A 25,121-nucleotide genomic window follows, 5' to 3' on the forward strand; every position below is an offset into this window, starting at 1 on the left:
AAATCCTATTGGTCCATACCAAGCACAAGTCAAACTGCAACACGTGATTGGTTGTTAGCAGACTCTTTTCCTATGGCAAGTTGTTTTAACATTTTTTTTTTTAACTACTAGCATCTATTTTAATGCAACCAGTAGCCTACCTTTTTTTTAGATAGGCATTTTTCCATTAAGTGCTTATTCTTTAGGTAGCAGTGCTCTTTCTATAGTTAACATGGGATCTGCAGAAACTTATTCAGTGCTAGTATTTATTTACTAAGCTTCTAATTTATTAGATGTTAATATCCCTCATAGCTAAACATCTCTGGCCCAGCTCTGACCCACACAACGAGCTTTTGCTTGACCCACATGCTGTGGTGAATTACGGTACATGGAACATATCTGGGCCAAGTCTCGCCAAATTAATAACCCATTACTGGACCTGAACTGGGCCAGATATGTTGGTGTGTCATGACTGCAATGAAATTGATAAACCCATAAAGCATTGCCCTTTAGGTGCACTATGCTTTTTCTTGAAGCGACCTGATTAGTAAATTTGTTTTCCTTTATTTAAAATAATCACATTTTATTTTTAATCTGGGTCATGATAGGCCAAATTTACATAGTCCACATATCCATTATTAGCATTTGGGCCAAATACTACATTTCATATCTGGCCCAAGTATTGTGTTTCCGCCTTAAAGTTGGTGCCACCTCTGCCAAACCCAGGCCATGTTTGGCCCACATGCTGTATGTCAGTGCCGGATGAATGCCTGCTGTGCCAGCTTTATGCCAAATCTGGGCCAGAATTCTTTGCTACCTGGGTACTTATCAAATAGACAGTAGTACTCTCAGTAGATTCTAATATTATTCTTATTCATCATATAGAAGAATTTGTTCATCAGATATTATTCAATAATGTTATTCGATACCACAACCTATAGCAATTAGTATGTATTGTCTTACCACTTTTTTTGCCATTGACATATGCTACCCACTGCGCCACCGTGACGTATTTATGACATTATTAATGTTATTTTTATTAGTTTAGTTATAAGTAATTATTAAAAGATTATTGTGTTTTTTAGATAGTACTTATTTAAAATATTTAATATTATATTTAATATTAATATTAATATCTATTTAATATTATATTTATTAATATTTATATTTGTCTATTTTATTTTAACATGATTTAGTATCAAAGCAGTAGGACGTTTTAAAAATTAAATGTGACTTGGCTTGCCATACAGCACTTAAAACCCACCTCCTTTGACGTTTTCAATCCAGATTGGTTATGTCGGCTGTCAATCACTGGAGCCTTTCCGTGTCCGGTAGTGTTGCAAAACAGACGGAGGTGTGTGGAGTGAAAGGACACTTCACAGAGACGCTGAGGAGACTCTAAACTCTCAACACGAGTAAGTAACATTACTGGTAGAAAATTGCACTGCTGTGATAATTTATGAAGACTATATGAAAGCAACAGTACAGTTTGAGGTGCACGTGAGTCAAAAAAAGCTTCTCCCAATGCCATGTATTCAAAACTTGTGCATGGCCTGAATGGATTCATTTTAATGACGCAGAATTCAATAGTATATTAAACTCATATAACGATGAATGAGTAAATGGGATGAATAAAGTGTAAAAAGTGTTAACGTTACATGAAGTATAAATTCAATTTAAACCCGTGGTTCTCAACTCAGTCCTTGATGAAGGTGAAAAAAAATACTTTAATTATACTTGAGTAAAAGTACAGGTAAAATGAGTGAAGCAAATACAAGTTTCTAATTAAAAAATATTCCTGAGTAATAGTAAAATTAATTACAAACTTATACTTGATTGTTTAAAAAAGTAACCTAGCAAATATAAAAAATAGTGAGAGGTGGTTCCTGTTTCATAATAATTATTCGTTTTCTGAGGTAAATTTAATTAAACATATAATATAAAATTTCATCAGTCAGGCATAGAGGTTTGAGTAAAAATGCATTGCCAAGGTCAAAAAGATATAGAGCAATTAAAATGCAGCAGAGTGGAAGACAAAAAATACAGCCCTTAAATGAAAACTTTTTTCTCCAAAAAGACATTAGTTTTTCCTTATTTATCGCTCGCTGCAGAGCCACTTGAGCTCCAGCAAGGGGGAGCTTGAGCTCTCGCTCCTCCTCCAATAAGCTGTTTTAATGTGTACACCCACCCCACCCCTAACCCCAATCCCCCAGTGACATCACTCGTAGAAGAAAGTGCAAGGAAGGAGGAGCTGGAGCTCAAGCTCCCCCTAGCTGGAATTCAGCTCTGGCCCAAGTGGCTCTGCAGTAGCACCACTTGTATATTATAAGGGGTCACCACAGTGGAATGAGACCGCAACTATTCCAGCATATGTTTACGCAGCTGATCCCTTCCAGCCACAAACCCAGCACGGGGAAACACCAAATACACTCTCACATTCACACTCACACTCATACTACTACTACGGCCATTTAATTTATTCATTCACCTATAGCGCATGTCTTTGGACTGTTGGGGGAAACTGGAGCACCTGGAGGAAACCCACACAAAAACGGGGGAGAACATACAAACTCTACACAGAAATGCCAACTGGGCCATCTGGGATTCAAACCAGGACCTTCTTGCTTGAGCCTGACAATACTAACCACTGAACCACCCGGGTTTGTTGATGATCCCCCCATTTTTTTCCCCGCACCCCCCCCCCCCCAAAAGTACTTATTATTATCATTTATTCAAGTCACATCGAAATGAAAAAAAATTCTTATACAATTATTCAATGTGTCTTATGAATCTTATGAAACCGTTTCTGGGTTTTTTTGGGTAAGTATTTTACAGCGCTTTAGAAATACTCAAAAATGCATCTGTCAATGTTTTCAAACTATTATGTAGATTATATAAATTCAGTAGATTTACCAAAGTCGCACAAGTGGCAATTTCACATCTCACATCCATAACGGAGAGATGTCACATCCATAATGACACTTTTCCCTCATAAATGTGAAAATATTAAATAAAATAAAACCAATAATTTTTGTTTTATAGTGAGCCAACTCTTACCCTTTTGATTATCTTTTTTTTCTTTTGGGTTGTGCAGTTTAATTCACAGAATTTGTACAAAGTATTTTTGTTTACTGTAAACCCGCAGACTTTTTTGTCTCATCCATAACGCATGTTTATTTTCTTTGCGAATTCATGTTTTGAGTTTTTACTGTCACATCCATAATGCTGAATTGCTCAAAAAATGTATGTATATATATATATATATATATATATATATATATAATATATATATACATACACATACATATTATACATATATTATTATATAATATATATATATATATATATATATACCTACACATACATACATATATCTAATATATATGTATAAGATATATATATATATTATATATATATAATATATATATATATATAATGTATATAATATATATAATATATATATGTAGTATGTATATATGTATGTTATGTAATATAATATATATATATATATATATATATATATATATATATATATATATATATATATATATATATATATATATATGTGTATATATATGTATGTGTATGTATGTATGTATGTATAATAAATTTTTTTGGGAACCAATTGCAGAATTGTCATAGAGAGATCATAAAAAAAATGCATTGTATTTTTTTTAATTTAGTACTGTCCTGAGTAAGATACTTTACATAAAGGATGGTTACATGTGGTCCACAACACAGAGTATATGAGTGACGTACAATACTGACTTTTAATAACTTTTTGTGTCATTTAATCAACTTCCCTTTACAATTATTTTGTTTCTTAATTTGGCACAAACTGAAAACATGAATCTATTTCAAATGTATTAATAAAATGCGTTTTTTTTTTTTTGGAGTATTGATGTGATGATTGAAGGGCCCTGACATCTGCACCTGTGTTTTCAGTGCTGCTGTCTGAAGTTCTCCAGGTGTTGAGGGGGGCTGGCAAGGTGGGTGCTGCGTTTACCAGCACTCAGGGTGAGCAGCTCCGGCTGATGGCCTGCAACTCCACGTTTGGCGCCGGAGTGAAAGCTGCAGCAGAAGCAGTCGAGGGTGTAATGGGAACCGTCATAGGAGGAGGAAACGTGGTTAGTGAAAACCGATTTCACCATCTGCATATTTATCCACCTAAACATGGGCTCTACATTTCAAATTATGGGTAGTACTTCTGGTTCAGGAAACTTCCATTCAAAACGACTGAAACAAATCATTAAGGTTATGCAACGAATAATTTATATACATAGAAATTGTGCTTTCTTGTTAGCTGTCATGAAAAAAAACGTATGCTTTGCATTTAAACATGTGACCAAAGACTTCTGAGTTCACTGTGTTTTGTTCTTCCAAATTATTTTGTCTTTTTATTCCATGCAGTACAGTCATATTCAATATATGTCCATAATATTAAGTTATTAGTTTGTTTTTATTTTTTATTTATTTATTTTTTCAGCCAATCTCTGGGTCTAGCGAGAAATGTCTTTTAGCTTAGCATAATTCATTGAATTGGATTAGACCATTAGCATCTCACTGAAAAAAAAAGAATTTCAATAATTGTCCTATTTAAAACTTGATATTTGCACCTACTGCAGTCATTGTACATGAGCAAAGTTCCTTCATTATTACGCCAGAATGAGAGTATAGTTCCGAGACATGTTGACCTAGAAAATAGCAAGTTTTCATTTTCCTTTTTTTTTGTGAGATGCTAATGGTCTAATCCGGTTCAATGATTTATGCTAAGCTAAGCTAAAAGTCCCGGAGAATGGCTGAATGGATTCAAAAATTGTAAAACTTAACTGTTTAACTCTAGGGGACTTTAAAATTAGCCTATTTTCAAAAGTGGAGTGTTTCTTTAATAATTTATTGGACATTACTCTCATAATTCACGCAAAGCATCATGGGTACAGGGAAAAATGGGTAGATATAAATAGACTGGAACAGAGACCAATTTGCTAATTATATATTATTTTAAATGATCATTTTCAGACTTCCAAGACCGACGAGTTTCCTGACATTGAAAAGTGGGAGGAGATGGACCTGGATGAAGCTACAAAGTGGTCAGTGGCCTCTGAAATGCCACCAGACTTTTCCAGTAAAGATGCAAGGGGTGAAACATCAGATACGCCTGTTGGTGCGGCTACTGGCACCATTAAAGGAGCTGGCTGGCCTGCTCAAAACACTCGCTTCTTGCATGTTTCAGCATCTCAACACCATATTAGGTTTGTCCATGACTCTATAGTGGCCAGGTTGAGCCCTGAAGACATTCAAAGGGCAAGGGAGGCAAAACAGAATATTGCCAGGCCTGTCCGACAAAAGGTGAGGACATCTAAAGTTTTTATTTTTGTCAAACATTAAAGCTATATTTCAACCAAAAATAAAAATGTACTCACCCTCAAGTGGATCAAGTATTAAACGCAAAAGATGACATTTTGAAAAAAGCTTAAAAGTGATTCCTTTGACTGCCCTAGTTGGAAAAACAAAAATTATTGTTAATAAGTCAATGGTTACAAGTTTCCAGCTTTCTTCAAAATATCTTTTCTTGTGTTTAACAGAAGAAAGAAACACATAGGTTTGGAACAAGTCTAGGATGTATAAATGATGACAGAAATTAAATATTTGGGTGAACTATTATTATTATTGAACTACTATTATTGTGGGGAATAATAAAAGAAGAACAAAGTAACTATATTATGAATGATTATTATTGTTATCTAAAACATTTATTAGGAAAACTTTACAACAAGATTTTTTGTTATGAATAATCACCCTTTTAACTTACATTGAGCAATTTTATTTTATTTGCTTATAAGGTATATTAAGTAAATAAAATAATAAATTTTATTTATTATAAGGTATTTTTGAATGTATTTGTCAAAGAAACCTGTTCATTGTCTAATCTGTTTACATTTTTAGCATTTACTGCTTTTTGTTAAATTAAGTTAGTTTAGAAACGACTTTAATGAGAATAGTTTGTTGCTTTATTTTTTCAGCTTAACGAACGAGCCAAGGAACGGAAGGTACCTGCTACACGCATTAGTCGACTTGCCAATTTTGGGGGTTTGTGATGTTGTTATTATTATTATTATATATATATTTTTTTCTCTTTCATAAATGATAACTAGGGATGCTCATTTCGATTTATTTTGCCAACTGACAACCGCCACTCGTTAACAGTATATAAACTGTTAACTAGTCAGATGAATATTAAATTATTAATTAATAAAAAAAAATGATGTCTATTTTGTGTCTGACCCATTAAATATTGCATTTTAAAGTACTGATTTAGTTTAACATGCAAGCAGCAGCATACAGAACATATTAACAACAGAACATCTTCATGCACATGCAGAAAAAAACCTAGAAAAAAACACAAACTAAATAAAAATAATAAAATAAATAGTCCTACCCTAGATTTTTTTTTCACTTAAATTACAAATTTAGTTTTTTCCAATCATGTTTTTTTTCTTTTCGTCAAATATAAATAGCAGGCTACCTCAAATCGATCGATCCGTGGAAAATATGCATACATTTAATTAATGCACTGCTGTTTTTATTATATCACAAACCTCTGTCAACATTTTTAATAGAAGTCATTATTTTAAAGATTATGTCTTGAGCGTCTGATTTTACCTTAGAGCTTGTCTGCTTTTATTTCCTCTGTCTCATTCGTGGTTCATTTAAAAAATAAATAAATGTAATCATTTAACTGGTACCACTAATTGGTTAACGCACCCTTTCGGTTAACGGTTATTCGTTATTATGAGCATCTCTAATGGTAACGCTTTGTACTTAGGTTCCATTAGTTAATGTATTTACTAACATGGACAACACATTTGTTAAAATATGTATACATTTTTGTTAATGCTTAGTGAAAATGAAGTTGTTCATTATTAATCCACTAACTTGTGAGCTAATAATTTTACACAGCTGTCTGGAATACTCACTTTTGACTGGTCAGTTGTGACATCCCCATGTATGTTATCCAGAGATAAAAACGTAGGTGACTCTTTGGTACCACCTTGTGACTGAATAATGAGTGGGTTTTTATATTTGCGTCACTCAATGGGTTTTGTTTCTGTTAGCTTTGCAATTAATTAAAGAATTAATAAAACTATTATGGCTCATAACAGTGTTTTGTCTGTAAGTTTTATATTTTGTGGCAAGTAGCCACGTAATAAGTGGATAAAGTACATACAAGATTGCTGTTTTCATAGAATAAAGTCCTTCAGTCTATACAACCTGTCTGGCTTTATTCTGCGATAACAACCTCCTGGATGTACTTTATCCCTACTTGTGCCGTGCAAGTATATTGTTCTTTTTTTTTTTTAACCTATATTAATAAGTATACAAAAGTAAATAGACAAAAGCTCTTTGGTTGGAGAGTTAAAACTGTTTGAGACATGTTACTTTCATCAGAATTTACTGGAAGAATTATTTTTATTCCTTGCTCCAAGGTTGTGAACACACCTTAATATTATCGTATTAGTCTTCACTATCAGTAATGCTTCTACTTTCTTTTGTAGGACTAGCTGTTGGACTTGGCATTGGAGCCATTGCTGAAGTGGCGAAACAGTCTTTTGGAGGAAAACGCTCTGATAGTATGTGCTTGTTAGCTTCTGCGTGGCTTAATATGTCTTGTCTTGTTACTTGAATTATTGGACATTATATTCACATTTCCTGGTCTTTCAGAGATGGGGGCTCTATTAGACTCTCCACTCCTGTCCGAGGCCAATGCAGAGAGAATAGTGAACACGCTGTGTAAGGTTAGAGGAGCGGCACTCAAGATTGGACAAATGCTGAGCATTCAAGGTACCACGGTTGATTTTATTGTGAATATCTGATGCTCAGTGCATTAATTTGTTCATAAACTGATGATGACGGATATAAAGATCTTTTCAAGGGACCCATTTAAAGAGGTAATTTCACCCATAAATGAGAGTTCTGTCATTATTTACTCATTTAGTTTCTTTGTTTGAGTTGAACAGAAGATTTTTTTGAAGAATGTGAAACGTATGTCGATTGGGGAAAAAATATGGCTGCTGGTAGTCTGTGGATTCCATCATTCTTCAAAATATATTCTTTTGGGTTCAACTAAAAAGAAATGTGAGACAATGAGGACACTGACAGTGTTTTCATTTTGGATAAACTATCTTTTAAACTCCAGATGTTTTTTGTGTCACACAATATTATTAAAAAGGAAACAAAAAGTGCTGGATGTGTTCAATTGTTTACGAGTAGGAAAATGTCCTCGGTTATGTTTCTAATTTTCTGTTTCCTCAATAGACAATAGCTTCATTAACCCTCAACTTCAGAAATATTTGAGAGGGTTCGACAGAGCGCAGACTTCATGCCAGCCTGGCAAATGCATGTAAGTTACTCTAGTTATTACATTGCTATGTAATGTATTACATAGCAATAATGTTACATGTTTACATAAATACATAAACCACACAATCAGGGTTTGGTGAAATATTAACCACATAACTACAGCTCTGGAAAACATTAAGAGACCATTTGCAGGGTTCGTGTTTTGCCTCACAGCAAGAAGGTCCCTGGTTTGAATCTCGTTTTCATCGAGATGGGGGCAGCGAAGTGGATAATAAATTGGTTTGTAGTGTGTGAACAAGAGAGTGTTTCTTGCTTGAGGTAGTGTACTCTCAGGGCTGGGTCGCAGCAGCAGGGGCATCTGCCAGTGAAACCTGTGTCATTAATTGGCAAATCATTCTGATGTGGCGACCCCTAATGAGTGTTTGGAGTTAATCAACAAGAATAGATCTTTTTTTTTTGAGCATTTATTTGTTAAAATCGTTATAGGTAAGAAAAAGTACAATATTACTATGGACTGTTGTCTGCGTTAACGTGAGACTCTTATCGGGCAATAAAAATAAAAATATCGCTGTTAATCTATTCTTAAAGTTGGGTTGGGAGCTGGGTCTATTCTACGCAAGCTGTGATGACTTTCACCTTGATATTTTAGCGCGGATGTATACCTGGATGAATTGCACTGTAGGGGGGCGAGAACGAGTCTTCGAACCTGTGTGTATTCCTACTGTAAAATTACCACATCAAACGTGACGTGCTAACATGGATGCAGTTCACTAGAGTGAATCTGATTAATGTTACACATCTAACTATCAGGCACCTGTAGAGTTTAAACGTTTCAAGTGAAACGTATACAAATAAAATGGACCTGGTGTTTTTTAAAATGAATGACTGTGAATGAAAGTCAAACCGGTGAGCCGTCTGACAAAAAGTGCCCTTCTGAATCAAATCAGTAGGATGCCCTTCTGGATCTTTCACTTACTTCAAAGAGACTACTGACGTTTACATGGACATCTATAATCTAGTCATTTGCCTTAATAGACAATAATGTAATTAAGGTGTTTACGTGAAGTGCGTTCATGTAAGAGTTTCCTGTAATTTTGAGTGACTTTAACTGCAGTTCGTCAGTTTCACCTTCACTCATGAACATTTCATTCATGCTCCCGTGACAAACTGGGCTATTATACCCAAATAAGGAATAAGGCCTAGTGAGAGTGTTATGGAATTTAATAATGCAGGCCAAAAAAAAAAAAAAAACTTCAGCATTTCATGATGTGTGTGTGTGTGCGGTCCTTTACTGACAGCTGCGTGTGTGGATATGGCAAAAAGTACATGACAGTAATAGTTTGATTGTGGTGTTTACTTCAATAATGCCACTAATATACACATACTCCACGTTTTAATTCCATTTCTGTTTAGTTCAGTTATGACTTTAGTCGGATTAAGGTAATCAAAAATCGCTGTTTCAAGCTTATGTAGGTCTACAGTTCAAAATTCAAAATTTGTTTAACTGAATAAACAGTTATAAACACAAGTACATCTTATTGAACATAGTTAATTTTCATCACCAATTATCATAGTAGAATAGTTTCTCAAGCAGTTTGTGTTGTGTTTTGGAAACAGGAGATGAGCCCCTAGTCTAATGCTTGGCTTGAGAAACCTGTTCTCAAAGACTTACTTTTAGTCATTATTTGGGTATATTCTAAATGCCTTCGGTAGAATTCAAATGAGCCATTTTAATCTAAATTAATTCCAAGATTACAGTGAGATTAATCTTGGTTAAAAAATGTATATTTGCCCAACTATAGTACTTATACATATTTTGAATTATTATTATTATATTTTTTAGAATAATTTATTAGTCATGGTCACATTTCTAGGTTTAATGATTTCTAGTTCTAATTAATTTTTATATATGTATTTATTTTTTCATAGTTTTATTTCAATAAATGCTCAAATTAGAAACTTTTTGAAGTCCAGCCCTTAGTAGGAAGTTGCACGTGCATGCACATAGATCTGCACACGAGAGAGAGACGGATTAAAAACAAATGCTGAATCAAAACTTAACTTTAATCCTGAATCAAAAACTGGAGTTACTTTTGTATGCTGGTGGAAGGATGACACCATGGCTGAAGTGTTTCTTTTAGACAGGGAATGTTAGGTTTAAAACTCTTTAATCATGCAAAACTTATATAGATTTTGTTGTTTTATGAATGGGTTACATGCACGGAAGTGTTGTTCGGCCACTGAAATCTCCCAGCGAAAGATTGATGTGACTATTTTCAGTTTCACAAGTTATTTTTATTTAGTTTAACAACAAATCATAAGTAAACAGCGCTATTCCGCCTTAGCTTCCCTGCTTTACTGAGCTGAAGTTGGTTTTATATTCACATTGGATCCTTTTGAAGGATGACAGCCTGTAACGCGCTCCCTATATTGTTTATCATGCTACTTTGAATATTCAGTCTGAAATAGCATGCAAGTATGGCTTAGTAATAAGTGTAATTCCTGCATGCCGCCATCCAACCACTGAAGGTACAGTAGTCACTTTAGGACACGCTTGAGAGAGTGAGACCAGCAATCCTTGCATGCATGAAATATTGCACATTATCACAAGTTTTGCTTGCTACACAACTGAAGAAGTGCTAGATATAATACAGTTTTTCGTTCAGAATTGTAGTATTATTAAGTACTCTACAGTTTTCTAACTGGTGAATGACTTGATCTCGTGGGTTGTGTGCTGTCATCTTTAATGTTCATGATATCAGGAGGCGTGGCTTGCATGGTAGGGGAGGGATTGTGCTTCGAAGCTATTATGCTAACCGGTTAGCATTTAGACAGATCACCTACTGCACCTTTAAAGGAGTAGTTGCTTCAGAATATTATTATTTCAATACAAATACATTTTAAATGTAAAGCACATAATTTTGAAGAGTTCTTATTTTCTTATGTTATAAGACAATGATTTATATCTGGAGGGACTATATGTGAATATGTAGAATTCTTAAATTATTATTTTTATCTCATTCTATGTATTAGTTATTGTTTTTTGATGTCGTTTTATTGTTACAAACCCATGTAATAAAGAAGGATGTTATATATATGATGTTTGTAAATTTGATCTGCTTTTGCTATGAAATATCTATTGAATCTGATATGGCGATAAAGACTCTCTCTCTTATTTCAATGAAATATAACTCTTTTAATAGCTTGCAAGTACAACAACGACACTCAGATAAGCTTTTCCCCCCACTCCACAGTCCACATGAGTGCTAGTACATTTTTAATTTTTCCTTCAGCCTAGTCCCTTTAATTATCAAGGGCTGCCACAGCGGAATGATTCGCCAACTTATCCAGCAGATCTTTTACACAGCAGATGCCCTTCCAGCTGGGAAACAGCCATACACGCATTCACACGCATACACTACGGCCAATTTAGTTTATTCAATTCACGTATACCGCATGTCTTTAGACTTTGGGGGAAACCAGAGCACCTGAGAAAACCCACGCCTACATGCGTAGTACATGCAAACTCCATACAGAAATGTCAACTGACTCAGCCGGGACTCGAACCAGCAACCTTCTTGTTGTAAGGCGACAGTGATGACCACATGTATTTTTTATTTTTTTATTTTTATTTTTTTTATTTATTTATTTTACAAAAAATATGTACATATGTTAAAATATATTAGCTGTAATGTTACATGTATGTGTTCATGTATGGAGATACATACACACATCTATCTATCTATCTATCTATCTATCTATCTATCTATCTATCTATCTATCTATCTATCTATCTATCTATCTATCTATCTATCTATCTATCTATCTATCTATCTATCTATCTATCTATCTATCTATCTATCTATCTCTCTCTCTCTCTCTCTCTCTCTCTCTCTCTCTCTCTCTCCTCTCTCTCTCTCTCTCTCTCTCTCTCTCTCTCTCTCTCTCTCTCTCTCTCTCTCTCTCTCTCTCTCTCTCTCTTCTCTCTCTCTCTCTCTCTCTCTCTCTCTCTCTCTCTCTCTCTCTCTCTCTCTCTCTCTCTCTCTCTCTCTCTCTCTCTCTCTCTCTCTCTCTCTCTCTCTCTCTCTCTCTCTCTCTCTCTCTCTCTCTCTCTCTCTCTCTCTCTCTCTCTCTCTCTCTCTCTCTCTCTCTCTCTATATATATATATATATATATATATATATATATATATATATATATATATATATATATATATATATATATATATATATATATATATATATATACACACACACACAGTTGAAATCAGAATTAGGCCCAATCCCAATTCTAAACCTTAGTCCTTTTTCCTTACCCCTATTTTATTTCTTCTGGAAAAGTCTAATTTGTTTTATTTCAGCTAGAGTAAAAGCAGTTTTAAATTTTTTTAAAAACATTTTAAGGTCAAAATTATTAGCCCCTTTAAGCTATATTTTTTTTCGATATCTATAGAACAAACCATCGTTATACAGTAACTTGCCTAGTTAACCTAATTACCCTAGTAAAGCCTTTAAATGTCACTTTAAGCTGTATAGAAATGTCTTGAAAAAATATCTAGTCAAATATTATTTACTGTCATCATGGCTCAGAAAATTATTAGAAATGAGTTATTAAAACTATTATGTTTAGAAATGTGTTAATCTTCTTTCCGTCAGACAGAAATTAGTGTAAAAATAGAGGGGGGCTAATAATTCTGACTATATATAATAATGTCCATGTTTGAAATTACCATAGTTGAAGAGAAATGAAACCATTTTGAACTGTATGTTGCGTATTTGATTTATATTTTTTATTTATAAAATTCAAATATGCACTTGTATGTCATTTGCATATTACTGTGTATCGGATTTCTATTTGGAAAGATCTCAGCTGATTGTTTTGCTAAACTAATATAATACAAGATGAAGGTGTTTGGTAATGCAGCATGAAAAAGTGACTGCAGTTTTTGTCAGAACTGCCATTTTCAGTCGTTTACTTGTTGTTTGCTGATATCTGACTAACTGATCTCTGCAGAAAGTGCTTGAGGAGGAGTTAGGCTCTGGATGGAGTGAAAAACTATCATCATTTGAGGAAAAGCCCTTTGCTGCTGCCTCCATTGGACAAGTTCATCATGGAGTTTTAACTGATGGGAGGGAAATCGCTATGAAGATACAGGTCTTAGACTGCAATTGTTTTTTTTTTTTTTTTTTTTAACTACATGTATTGATGTTACACAGCTAAACAGTACTTTTTTTTTTTTTTTTTTGATTGTCTTTCATACAGTACCCTGGTGTTGCTGAAAGCATTCATAGTGACATCAACAATCTGATGTCTGTTCTGAAGATGAGCGTTGTTCTGCCTGATGGTGAGCACTGGCTAATGCTTTCACTTTTGAGTTTCAGAAATTTGAAGTGTGCATGTTGTCATAAACCTTATCTAAGAGGTCGGTTCTGGTGATTTATTTCTGCAGGTCTGTTTGCTGACAGTAGTCTTGAAGTTCTTCAGAGAGAGTTGGCATGGGAATGTGACTATAAGAGAGAGGCGGAGTGTGCAAAGCGATTCAGGTATGCTTTACTATAATAAGTATCTACGATATTATATCTATGATTAATGTTCAAAGGGTTGTTAATGTTTTTAAAAGATGTCTCTTAGGCCCTGGTTAAACTTTGTTTTAAAGGGATGTTTGATCCAAAAAATAAAATTGACACATTATTCACCCTCAAGTGGTTTCAAATCTTTAGACATTTATAAGATATAATAAGATATTCGAAAGAATGTTGGAAATTATTGGCCATTGACTTCCATAGTTTATTTTTTGTTTTATAGAAGTCAGTGGGCCCTATCATACATGCGGCACAATAAGGCACAAGATGTGTTTGGCGTGATTTGTTGCTATTTTCAGACCAACGCAATGCTAATTTTCCCGCTTTATGCCATGTTGTTTAAATAGTAAATCCATTTGTGCCACTTAGTGGACTCATAGGTGTTTCAGTCTAGAAAGGAGGTGTGTTAAGGCACATTGTTGGCGTTGCTATTTTGAGGAACTAAAATAGACTGTGCGATAGACCAGCTGAAAGCAGGTCTAAAGTCCAGTGCAGATCACGTTAGTTGTTTGCCTTAAACGTGTACACATTGCTTAATACACACAGGATGTAGAGCAATACACAAATATCTTTACAAATTAAAGGATTAAAATATTACAAAAATGATTACTTTCTACATAAATATAAAAACCACTGCCTCCATGCCTTCTTCATCTTGGGGGGCTTTTTCAGTTTATTCATGACAATTTGCTTTTGTATGATGTTAATATTATTAGCAGTATTTATTATATGCATATTTACATTTTTTTTAATAAAAACAAGTTTGAATTTGTCCAACTGTTGGGTTTTGGAGTCATATGCGTCACTATATAAATAAGATTAGGACGTGTTTTTGAATATAACTTTTTGGACAGTTTTTAACCACGCTTCGTTATTATTGTTCATTTATTCGTTGCACTTCGCAAACTAAAAAAAATATGTAGGCTGATTGATGTCTTCTGTGGAGTGAGCACAACACTGTTCCCTTATCCACAAAAGTAAAGGAGTAAAAGTAAAGTAAAGAGGCCAAATGGAGGAGGCTCATTCTTTATCCTCGTGCAGATGGTCTGTTTAACTGTTTTCTCATAAGTGAAGCTTTCAGTTTTTCCGCTTACAAAGTCCGCCATGTAAGTAGCAAATGCCAAACTAATTAGTATATTTGCACGTAATGCTCAAAACACACCCAGAACTCATTAAGAGAATAAGCTCAACCCTGTTAGACCATGCGCTACTGCGCAAAGCATATTTTTCGTTCTTAAAATAGCAAAAGTGGATTTGGACACACCCTAATGCTTTTGCTCCATGTGCTTTAGACTTTGTCCTAGATTGTTAAAATTAACCCCTGTGTCTGCTGTTTTCCTTTTTTCATTTTTCATTTTTACATTTTTTTTCACCTATTAAGGACAGGACAGTGCAGAGTATAGACAGGAAAGTCTAAAGAGCAGATTTAGGATGGTTCAGCAAAGGACCTTGAGACAGGAATCGAACTCGGGACACCGTGAGCACCTCAGTGCTTTATGTCGGCACACTAACCTCTAGGCTTTTCGGGGTCGACAATGGTTGCTGTTTTGCAATACACTTTAAAATATCAGTTTTTTTTTTTAATACAACAAATAAGCTCCTTGTTTGAAACTACATGTGGGTGAGTAGATGAGTAAATTCGATATTTTTGGGCGAACTATTTAATCAGTTGAAGATTTTGTCAGTCTGAAAAAATTAAATACAGGTGTTAATGGAGTCTGAACAGTCTAAAAAACAAATAGTAAATAATAACAGATATTTATTTTGGCTAAGTACCTCTTTAATTTTTAGTTCTTATTAGAAAGTAACAGCGCAGTTTAGCGGTCATGAATACAATTGGTCCAGAGAAATACATTCACTCCTTCTCATTTTGTGTTTTTTTTTCTTTCAAATTGTGCATGTGTGTGTGTGTGTGTGTGTGTTTACTTTTTTTATTTTTGTGTAAGGTCTTGCTTTGTTCATTGAACTTTATACTTAAAAGAAAAACTGACCATTTTGATTCAGTTCTTAATTGGAGCCCTGACTATTATTGATCTGTGCTGCTTAAAAATATATTAGAGGAATCTTAAAAAAACGCACCTGTACACTATATTAATATTCAATTCAAGTTTCAAAGTTTTATTTCAAAGCAGCTTTGCAAAAGGTGCACATTATTGCATTACAATGAAATTCGGAAAAGTTGAGGTTATCAGTTAACATAACTTTATTAGTTACTTAAAAATTTGACTAATTAACTAGTAACTGATTGCTATTAACAGTTACAGCTTTTAAAGTTATTATATGTAAACATAATTAACCTGTGGTTATATAGTGTATAGGTGATGTGTATGTGTACATAATATAAAAATAAAAATATCTATTTTTATTTTCTCTACTCACAGGAATTTGCTGGAAAGTGATCCTGTGTTCGTGGTGCCTGAGGTGTTTGATGAGCTGTCGGCTCGTCGTGTGATCACCATGGAACTAGTTAATGGAGTTCCTCTGGATCGCTGTGTTGATCTGGATCAGGAGACTAGAAATGAGGTAAACAGGGATACTTGAACAGGAATTGACTAGACGCTTTATGTTTGTTTAATTTATTCATTTAATTATTATTATTATTAATAATATAATTTTATTATTAATGAATATTTTTGCTTAATTGCACTTATTATTTTTAAATCAAGGTTTAAATCAATTTGCGTGCACTGTAATTGGTTCTTAGATAGAATTTAGTGAATGCATTGATTGATAGTATTTTCCCTGGTATAGAGAGATTCATTTATCTTCATTCTTTTATAACCTGTTTTAACATTTTATTTGGTTTTATCTGTTTTTTTAAATAATTTTTATAATGTATTTTTTTTTCTTATACTTGTGTCTTTTATTCCTGTTTATGTAAAGCACTTTGAATTGCCACTGTGTATAAAATGTGCTATATAAATAAACTTGCCTTGCCTATCTTATATGTTGTTTTACTGTTAGAATGAGTTTGTGATAATAATTCTCGTGCACTTGTATTCTGTAGATCTGTTTTAACATCTTGCAGTTGTGTTTGAGAGAGCTGTTTGAGTTCCGCTTCATGCAGACGGACCCCAACTGGTCCAACTTTTTCTATAATAGCGAGCAGAAGAAGGTGAGCAACCACTAAAACAATGATGGTGAACTTCTGTATGTAAATCTCGAAGTCTACAGTATCGTTTATTTACACGTTTAGTTCTAAAAACAGGCTGCTATTACACTAACAGAAGACTGAGCAGTTTGTGTGGATGATTGTTGTGTAGAAATATACAGCTGTGCTTTTTAGACATGTTCTGCACACACACTAATTTGGTATTTCTCAAACATTAATTTGTGTGTATGTGCAGTCTGCACTGAAGGTCAGTCACTTTTACATTTTTTTTGTTTTAAAGGGAATTAACACCTTTTATTTAGCATGTTAAAAAAGTGATGATAAAGACTAAGTGTTTTTTTTTAAACGGGATAACCATTTTCAACATTGATAAAAAGAAAATCATCTTATTTAAAAGATTTCTGTACATCATGTAACACGGAAAACTGGAGAAACCATGCCAAAATTTCAGTTTGAAATAAACAATTCTAAATAGAAAACTGTATTAAATTGTAATTCTGTTTGACAGTGTTACTCTTTTTTTTTACTGCATGTTAGTGTTTCCAAAACATGTTAGCATTACAAATCTTTTTAACCCAAACATATTCTGGACAGCAGTTTCTGTTGCCAAATTTCATTAAGTTAATTGCACGTCTGATATCTGTGAGCTAGTACGCTGTTCCATTTCTTCCAGTAGAGTCCTTGTTTTTTCAAATGTGAAACTTTTGTTCTCCACCATAACAGATATTCTTGTTGGATTTTGGAGCCTGCCGGGATTACCCAGAGTCATTCACAGACCATTACATAGAGGTACTTTGGTAATATTTAATAGAGAACGCCTTATGTTGTAAAGTTATTACTGTGGTATGTGATATGAAGACTTTTTTTTTGCTGATGGGGGGGGGAAGAGTTCACCCAAAAAGAGAATTGCTGTTAATTTACTCACCATGACACCATGTAGGTGACCTTTTTTCTTTAGACTACTAAAGTCTACTACTAGTCTACTTGGCTCTAGCATTAAACTAAATTATCAGGTGAAACTGGTGTCAGCATTTTGACATAAAAAAAATAATTTACAGGCAACACAAAATTAATGCAAGTAGTTACTGATAATACATTGAGACAATGGCTATATGTAAAGGTAATAATGTTGTAAATACTGTTTAAGTTCTTGTACTTCATTGAGACCTCATTGTATCACCAAGAGCCACTGGTATTAATTTTGTCGGCTTTTTTTACTCTCAAAGTTGCATTCTATAAATCAACAAGGGCACCAGTTTCAGGTGAAAATTTTCTTTAAACGGATCGTTCACCCAAAGATGAAAATTCTACCTTCATTTACTCGCCATTATCTTGTTCCAAACCTGTTTGACTTTCTCCTGTTGAACATAAAAGAAGATATTTTGAAGAAAGCTGGAAACCAGTAACCATTGACTTCTATGGTATTTGATTTCCTACTATGGAAGTCAATGGTTGCAGGTTTTCAGTTTTCTATAAAGTTTCTTCTTTTGTGCTCAACAAAATAAAGAATTGCATAAAGGTTTGGAACCATTTGAGTAAATAGTCATTTAAATGTTCATTTTTGGTGAAATATTCCTTTAATACTCAACTGAAGAAGATCTTGGATGGCATAAGTAAATTAAACAGCACATTTTAATTTTGGAGTGAACTATATTTTTAAAGGGAATCTCTATTTTACAGTATACAGAAAATAGATATAAAATATATTAATTATTTAAATGTAAAACAATGCAATACTACATGACTCCTTCAAGCAAGGTACTTGAAACGAAAGAATGATAGTAGTAGTGTTCTTTGTTGTGCAGTGAGTACAATATTATATAATATAATATGCATAATATTATTTCACATTTCCATTAAAATGATCACTATTTCAAGGTGGTTCATGCTGCGTCAGTCGGAGACAGAGCTACAGTTCTGCAGAAATCTAAAGACCTGAAGTTCCTCACTGGCTTTGAAGCCAAGGTTTGTGGCTTTAAACAATATTCACACTTGCATATTATTCCCCTCACATTATTATTTCCCTCAAGAATCAAAGCTATTACTTTCTTAAAGGGACAGTTCACCCAAAACTGAAAATCCTGTCATCATTTTCTCACCCTTCACTTGTTTCAGATCTCTTTGTCTTTCTTTTTCCTCTTGACAGGGTATCCACAGGGCCTTAAAGTCTTAACTCACTGAAATACTGTGTTGTAGGTCTTAAATCATTTTAAACTGGTCTTAATTTTCCTGTCCATGTTAAGCTACCCAAATGGGCTGACACCCATCCAATCACTATCATTCCATCTCAATAAAAGTTTTAACATTCGTTTATTTTATTAACACTGTTTATTAGCTCTATTTCTATTCATAAACATATGGTTTAATTGTCTTCCATACAAGTACATTTTTTTTTTTATGTTTTTTAAAATGTTTTAACTGAGCCATTAGAAAAACTCCTTGGCGTTTAGCCTTGTGTAAATCTGAAATTTCATTCATGATGGTCTTAAAAAGTCTTAAATTTGACTTGATGAAATCTGTAGAAACCATGCGTTGAACATCAAAGAAGATATTTTGAAGAATGCTAAAAACCTGAAACCTTTGACTTCCATAGTATTTGTTTTTCCTACACTGTAAAAAAAATATCTGTTAATTAACAGGTTCCATATTTTGTGGTTCATTGTGTTTGTTTACTTTTGGGAATTGCCTCATGGCAGTTTTATCTGTGCTCTGTCCACTTTTGATGTTGAAAATTATTATTTAATGTTATTAGTGTCACGATCACCAATGATCCATGCTTGCAGATTGCTGGTAAACATGCACCATCATCTGGACTACAGTTCTGTCACTTTATAAACTACATGTCCCGTAATGCACCTTACACACTCCTGTTTCCGGATCTCCGATGATTACACACACACACACACACACACACACACAAATGGTATCTAATCAAAAACTGATTACATAGACTATTTATATAGCTCACATTCCCACACACTTTGCTGAGTCTTGTTTTGCTGTAACATTACAAAGCGTTTTCTGTGTCAAGTCTTTCCGTGTTTCTTGAACCTAGCCTTGTTTCCTCGTTTATGTTACTGCTCTCTGTGCTTTAACTACGCTTCTGGATTGCCTTCATGCTACTGTTTGTACCTGTTGACCGTTGCCTGCTTGACCCTTCTCTGTTAAATAAAGCTGCTCGTGGATCCTCACCCCGTAATCACCCGACTTCCTGGCTAAAATTAGATTATAATTTTACATAATTGATTAAATGTATTTAAGAAATAATAAAGAGAGAATTAAAAGGCCATGAAACCCCCCTGTCTCAGCAGGGTGTTTTCACACCTTTAGTTTGAAAAAAGTCAGGAAAGTGGGTGAGTCCAGCTTTGTTCAGATGGGAGTGGCGAAAGAGGGAAGGGTTTGCATGAAAAGGGGAGTTTCAATACATGCCGCTGTTAAACTCAGCACGTGCAACACAGAGGAGACAGACAGTGACTACGTTTACATGGACATCAGTCATCGAATTATTTGCCTTAATCTGAATAAGACAATAATATGATTAAGGTGTTTACATGAGTTGCTTTTTGAATGCCCTTTTCATGAACCTGATTTATGGTATAGCACATAATACGATTAACGTAATCACTTCACCATCTTTATCCACATATTCTCCGGAGTTTCATGTAATTTCGGTGTTTCATTCTTAATTTGTCAACCTTAATTGCAGTTTGGCACTTTCACTTAAATTCAGGAACATTTCATGCATGCCCCCCAAGACAAACAAGATATTGGATGCGAGGAACTGCTGGAAAAGTGTAGTTTTAATGGAATGTTTGATACCGCATGCCATATGGAAAAAAAAAAAAAAAAAAAAAAAACCCTCCGCATTTCTCGTTCGTTGCAGACTCTGTAAGTGCCGTGTGTGTGTATAGACTATCCTGTCACAAAATGCGGCGAAAATCCTAAACAACATTAAAAGTTTGATTGCTGTGTTTACATTCCGAGAGCAGCATTTACAGCGGTTCTTTCAGCCCTTAATATTGTAGTGATATTAACTTACTGTAAACTTGGTAACTAAATAAATTTGACTAAGGTATGTCTTTTAAAAACTGAAAGAGTACTGCCGACGATACTAACTAACTTTGCCTCTGAATAAACATAAACAAAGAACATTAATTGCACACTTGCCAAATCAGTAGATGCAGAACAATCAACACAAACTGGAACCGCATCTTTTTTTTAAAAAGAAGACTAGTGGCAAATCCGGATTTCACCATTTCCAGATGCTAAAAGCCTTTTGTGTAAAAAAAAAATGTTCCTTGCAAACATATCTTTTGTCGGATGTTAGCAGACCACTGTAATCCACACACATCCACACGCAGCGGTACTCTCATTGCGGGAAAATTCAAACAAAACCTTTGTTGTGGCACATTTATAAACGCAACACTGCCGACCCATGTCTACAAATAGTTCTTCTTCTTTTTTTTTGTTGTAATCACGGTTGGCAACAAAACGTGGTTTCTCTCTGAACACTAACAGATAAGCTATATCATACATATTAATGAAGTTGCATCTCATTCACAATAGAGCGCGCTGAAAGACTTGGAAGTCTTTCTTAATAATTAATGCTGAAAACTCAAAGACGTCACGTTGTTTCGGCTGGTACAGACAGCCAGTCTACACACTGGAATTTACACTAGGATCTAATTGCTGTGATGTAGATTCAAAATTTCTTTTCTAACCAGAAGAACGAATTTGCTCAAAATAACGCAAAAACAACCAATTTTCACTTTTTAGTGAAATATATGTGTTCTAATAGTGTTTTTAGCAATGGGAAACATGTATATGACTGTTAACATTTCAAACTATGTGTTTTGGTGTTTCGTGACCCTTTAAGTCTGTAAAACGTACTGGCATTCTGTTTCCAAGTTTTTGTAATGTAATTAACAACACAAACACAGACAATTTATCACTTCGAACTATTACAAATCACCAAATACAAAAAACTGCTAATCTTAACTATTTTTACAGTGTCAATGGTTACAGGTTTCCAGCTTTCTTCAAAATATCTTCTTTAGTTTTCAGCTGAAGAAAGCAACCATTTGAGAGTTGGTAAATAGTGAGTACATTTTATATTTTGTGTGAACTGTCCCTTCAACCACTCCTTTGTTCTCCACAGGCGTTTGAGGATGCACACGTGGAGGCGGTTATGATCCTGGGTGAAGCGTTCGCATCTGCCGAAGCGTTTGACTTCGGCACTCAGAGCACCACGCAACGCATCCAGAGCCTGATCCCAGTCATGCTCCGCCACCGCCTCACTCCTCCTCCAGAGGAGTCCTACTCAATGCACCGCAAAATGGCCGGCTCCTTCCTCATCTGCTCCAAGCTGAAGGCCCGCATCTCCTGCCGAAACATGTTCCTCGATGTTTATAACGCATACAAGAGTCAGCAACAGGAGAGATGTGGTCAGGTTTAGAGTTGTTTTCTTGTGGACGTTAATTAACTGAACAGACTTCACTGCACTACATGGACAGTATTTTCTTTTGTGTGTGATGGCAGTGGTTTATTTGTGTCAAACAATGAAGATGTGTATACATATATATATATATATATATATATATATATATATATATATATATATATATATATATATATATATATATATATATATATATATATATATATATATATATATATATATATATATATATATATATATATATATATATATATATATATATATAAACATTACCAGTCAAACGTTTGGAAAGGTTAAGATTTGTTCATTTTTAAAAAAGAAAAAGGGCAATTCTGCTCACCAGACTGCATTTGTTTGATGAAAAATACAGTAAAATCTGTTTGAAATATTCTAGTTTTTAAATTACTGTATTCTTATTGAATGTAGTTTCAGATTTAATTTATTCCTGTCATTCAAAGCTGAATTTTCTTCATCATTACTTCAGATTTCTGTTTTCATGATCCTTCACAAATCATTATAATATGATGATTGATATAATTATTATTACTAGTAGTACTAGTAGTAGTACCAAAACACTGATAATAATGATTCTTGCAGTTATCAGTGCTGAAAATGTTTTTGTCTTGCTTCATAGTATCATGGAAATAGGATTTTTTTATAAAGAAAGAAAAAAAGAAAGAAAGAAAATAGTTTTTATTTGTGTTTTTTAGAATATAAAATATTGATCATGTGAAAAAGGATGCTAATAATAATAATAATAATAAACTTTTAGAATTTCAACACTGATAATTGTAAGATTTATTAGTATTAGTACCAATAAGACTACCATTTACTAGTGCCAATAATAACTGATCATAATACAACAGCAAATCATCATATTTGAATGATTTGTGAAGGATCATGTGACACCGAAGACTGGATGGAAATTCATCTATGAATCACTGAATTAAATAAAAATTTTAATCTCCATTCAATAAGAAAACAGCTAATTGAAAGTGTAATAATATTTCATAATTGATAGTTATTTGATGAAAATTGTAATATATTTTTCATCAAATAAATGCAGTCGTAGTGAGCAGAAATGGCAGCTGTTAAAACATTTAAGTTACCTTACTGTTTCCAAACTTTATGAATGGTAGTGTACAAGTAGTGAGCTGAGTTGTTCAGTATTGCGCTGCTGTATGTGCTACGATAGTTTCTTTTTTTCCACATTCTCATTCACCTCTAGTTGGACATCTCGCTGAGCATATTTGTTAATACTGTAGGTTGTTAGATCACTGCAAAAAAAGCTTTTAAAATCAGGACACTGCAACTAATTGAAGACTTTAGCTCCAATGGAGTGGCTTGGAGAAGTCTTGTAAGGAAAGATGTGCTTCTTCACAGTGGAATTAAATGGGACCGATTGAATTGTAACATAATTGCAATTTATTTTTCACTGATTTTGACAGATACTCTAAGCTAAAACTGAAGCAAATAATGATATATGAATACGATAGTCATCCATACTATTAAAGCTGGGGGTTTTAGGCATAATTAAAGACTTGTTTAAAATGTTTTTTGAATAAAATACATTTTAAAAGTTTGATTCGTTTACTCTTACTAGTTATGATTCATATAATGGTCACACATTTGATTAAATATAGATAAAACAAACAAGCAAATGAATTTCCCATATTTAAATGACTAAATAAAACAGCTGTGTTTAAATGTGCCCCAAAATTGTCTATATTCACTGAATAAATTGATAAAAATAGTAATTTTCAAAGGAAATTGTTTATGCTAGGCACTATATTTGTATGTAGCCTAAATGCAACATATGCAACTTTTTATTTATTTCTATCTCTTTATTCGCTGAAAATCTGTCATTTTATTTTCTGAAAGGCTGTTAGCTCTTAAACAGAATCGCAAAGGCTTTCTTCAATACCTCATGTATGAATATGAATTGTCTTTCTATTCCTATAGATGTTAGATGATAAAACTCTTATCCTAATAAATAAGTGCTTAATAAAACAGCTGTGTTTAAATACCTTAACATATATTGTCTATATTAAATGGATAAAATTGATAAAAATAGTGATTTTCAAAGGAAATTGTTTATGTTATGCACTGTATTTGTATGTAAATGCACATTTTAAAAAAAATGTATTCTCTAAAATTTGGCAATTTTGAGTAGTTATTTTCTCAAAGGCAACTAGCTCCTAAACCATCCCGAAGGCAGCTCTTTTTTTTGCAACACCTGATTTGAATTTATATTATAATTGACTTTCTAAGGATTTTAGATGACCAGACACTTATTTTATTGATTATAGGTGCTTAATAAAACAGTTTTGTTTAAATGCCCCAAAATATATTGTAAATAGGCTATTCACTCCATCGTTTATGTTATGCACTGTATTTGTATGTAAATGCAACATTTGCAACATTTTTAAAATGTATTTATTCTCTAAAATCTGTAATTTTTGAGTAATTATTTTCTGAAAGGCCACTAGTTCTTAACTCCAAAGGCAATATTGCTTTCTTTGCAAGACCTCCTTTAAATTAATATGAGTTGTCTTTCTATTCCTAAAGATGTTATTTTTTGTTTCTTATTTTAAGAATTTAAGTGCTTAATAAAACTGTTTTCTGAAAA

At 33.6% G+C, this 25,121-nt stretch overlaps 1 protein-coding gene across 1 annotated transcript; it reads left to right on the forward strand.

Annotated features, from left to right (window-relative positions):
* The first annotated feature begins 1,308 nt into the window (after positions 1-1,308).
* On the forward strand, positions 1,309-22,612 carry coq8b (coenzyme Q8B). The gene is given in 16 exon segments (XM_056473571.1): positions 1,309-1,394; positions 3,925-4,106; positions 4,999-5,328; positions 6,003-6,069; positions 7,536-7,610; positions 7,702-7,821; positions 8,296-8,319; positions 8,322-8,380; positions 13,354-13,494; positions 13,603-13,684; positions 13,790-13,883; positions 16,304-16,445; positions 16,930-17,037; positions 17,758-17,823; positions 18,913-18,999; positions 22,193-22,612. Coding segments are annotated over 16 exon segments (1,875 nt in total). The 5' UTR covers positions 1,309-1,393; the 3' UTR covers positions 22,490-22,612.
* The last annotated feature ends 2,509 nt before the right edge of the window (positions 22,613-25,121 follow it).

This window comes from Danio aesculapii, chromosome 15 (assembly GCF_903798145.1).
Source record: "Danio aesculapii chromosome 15, fDanAes4.1, whole genome shotgun sequence".
NCBI lineage: Eukaryota > Metazoa > Chordata > Actinopteri > Cypriniformes > Danionidae > Danio > Danio aesculapii.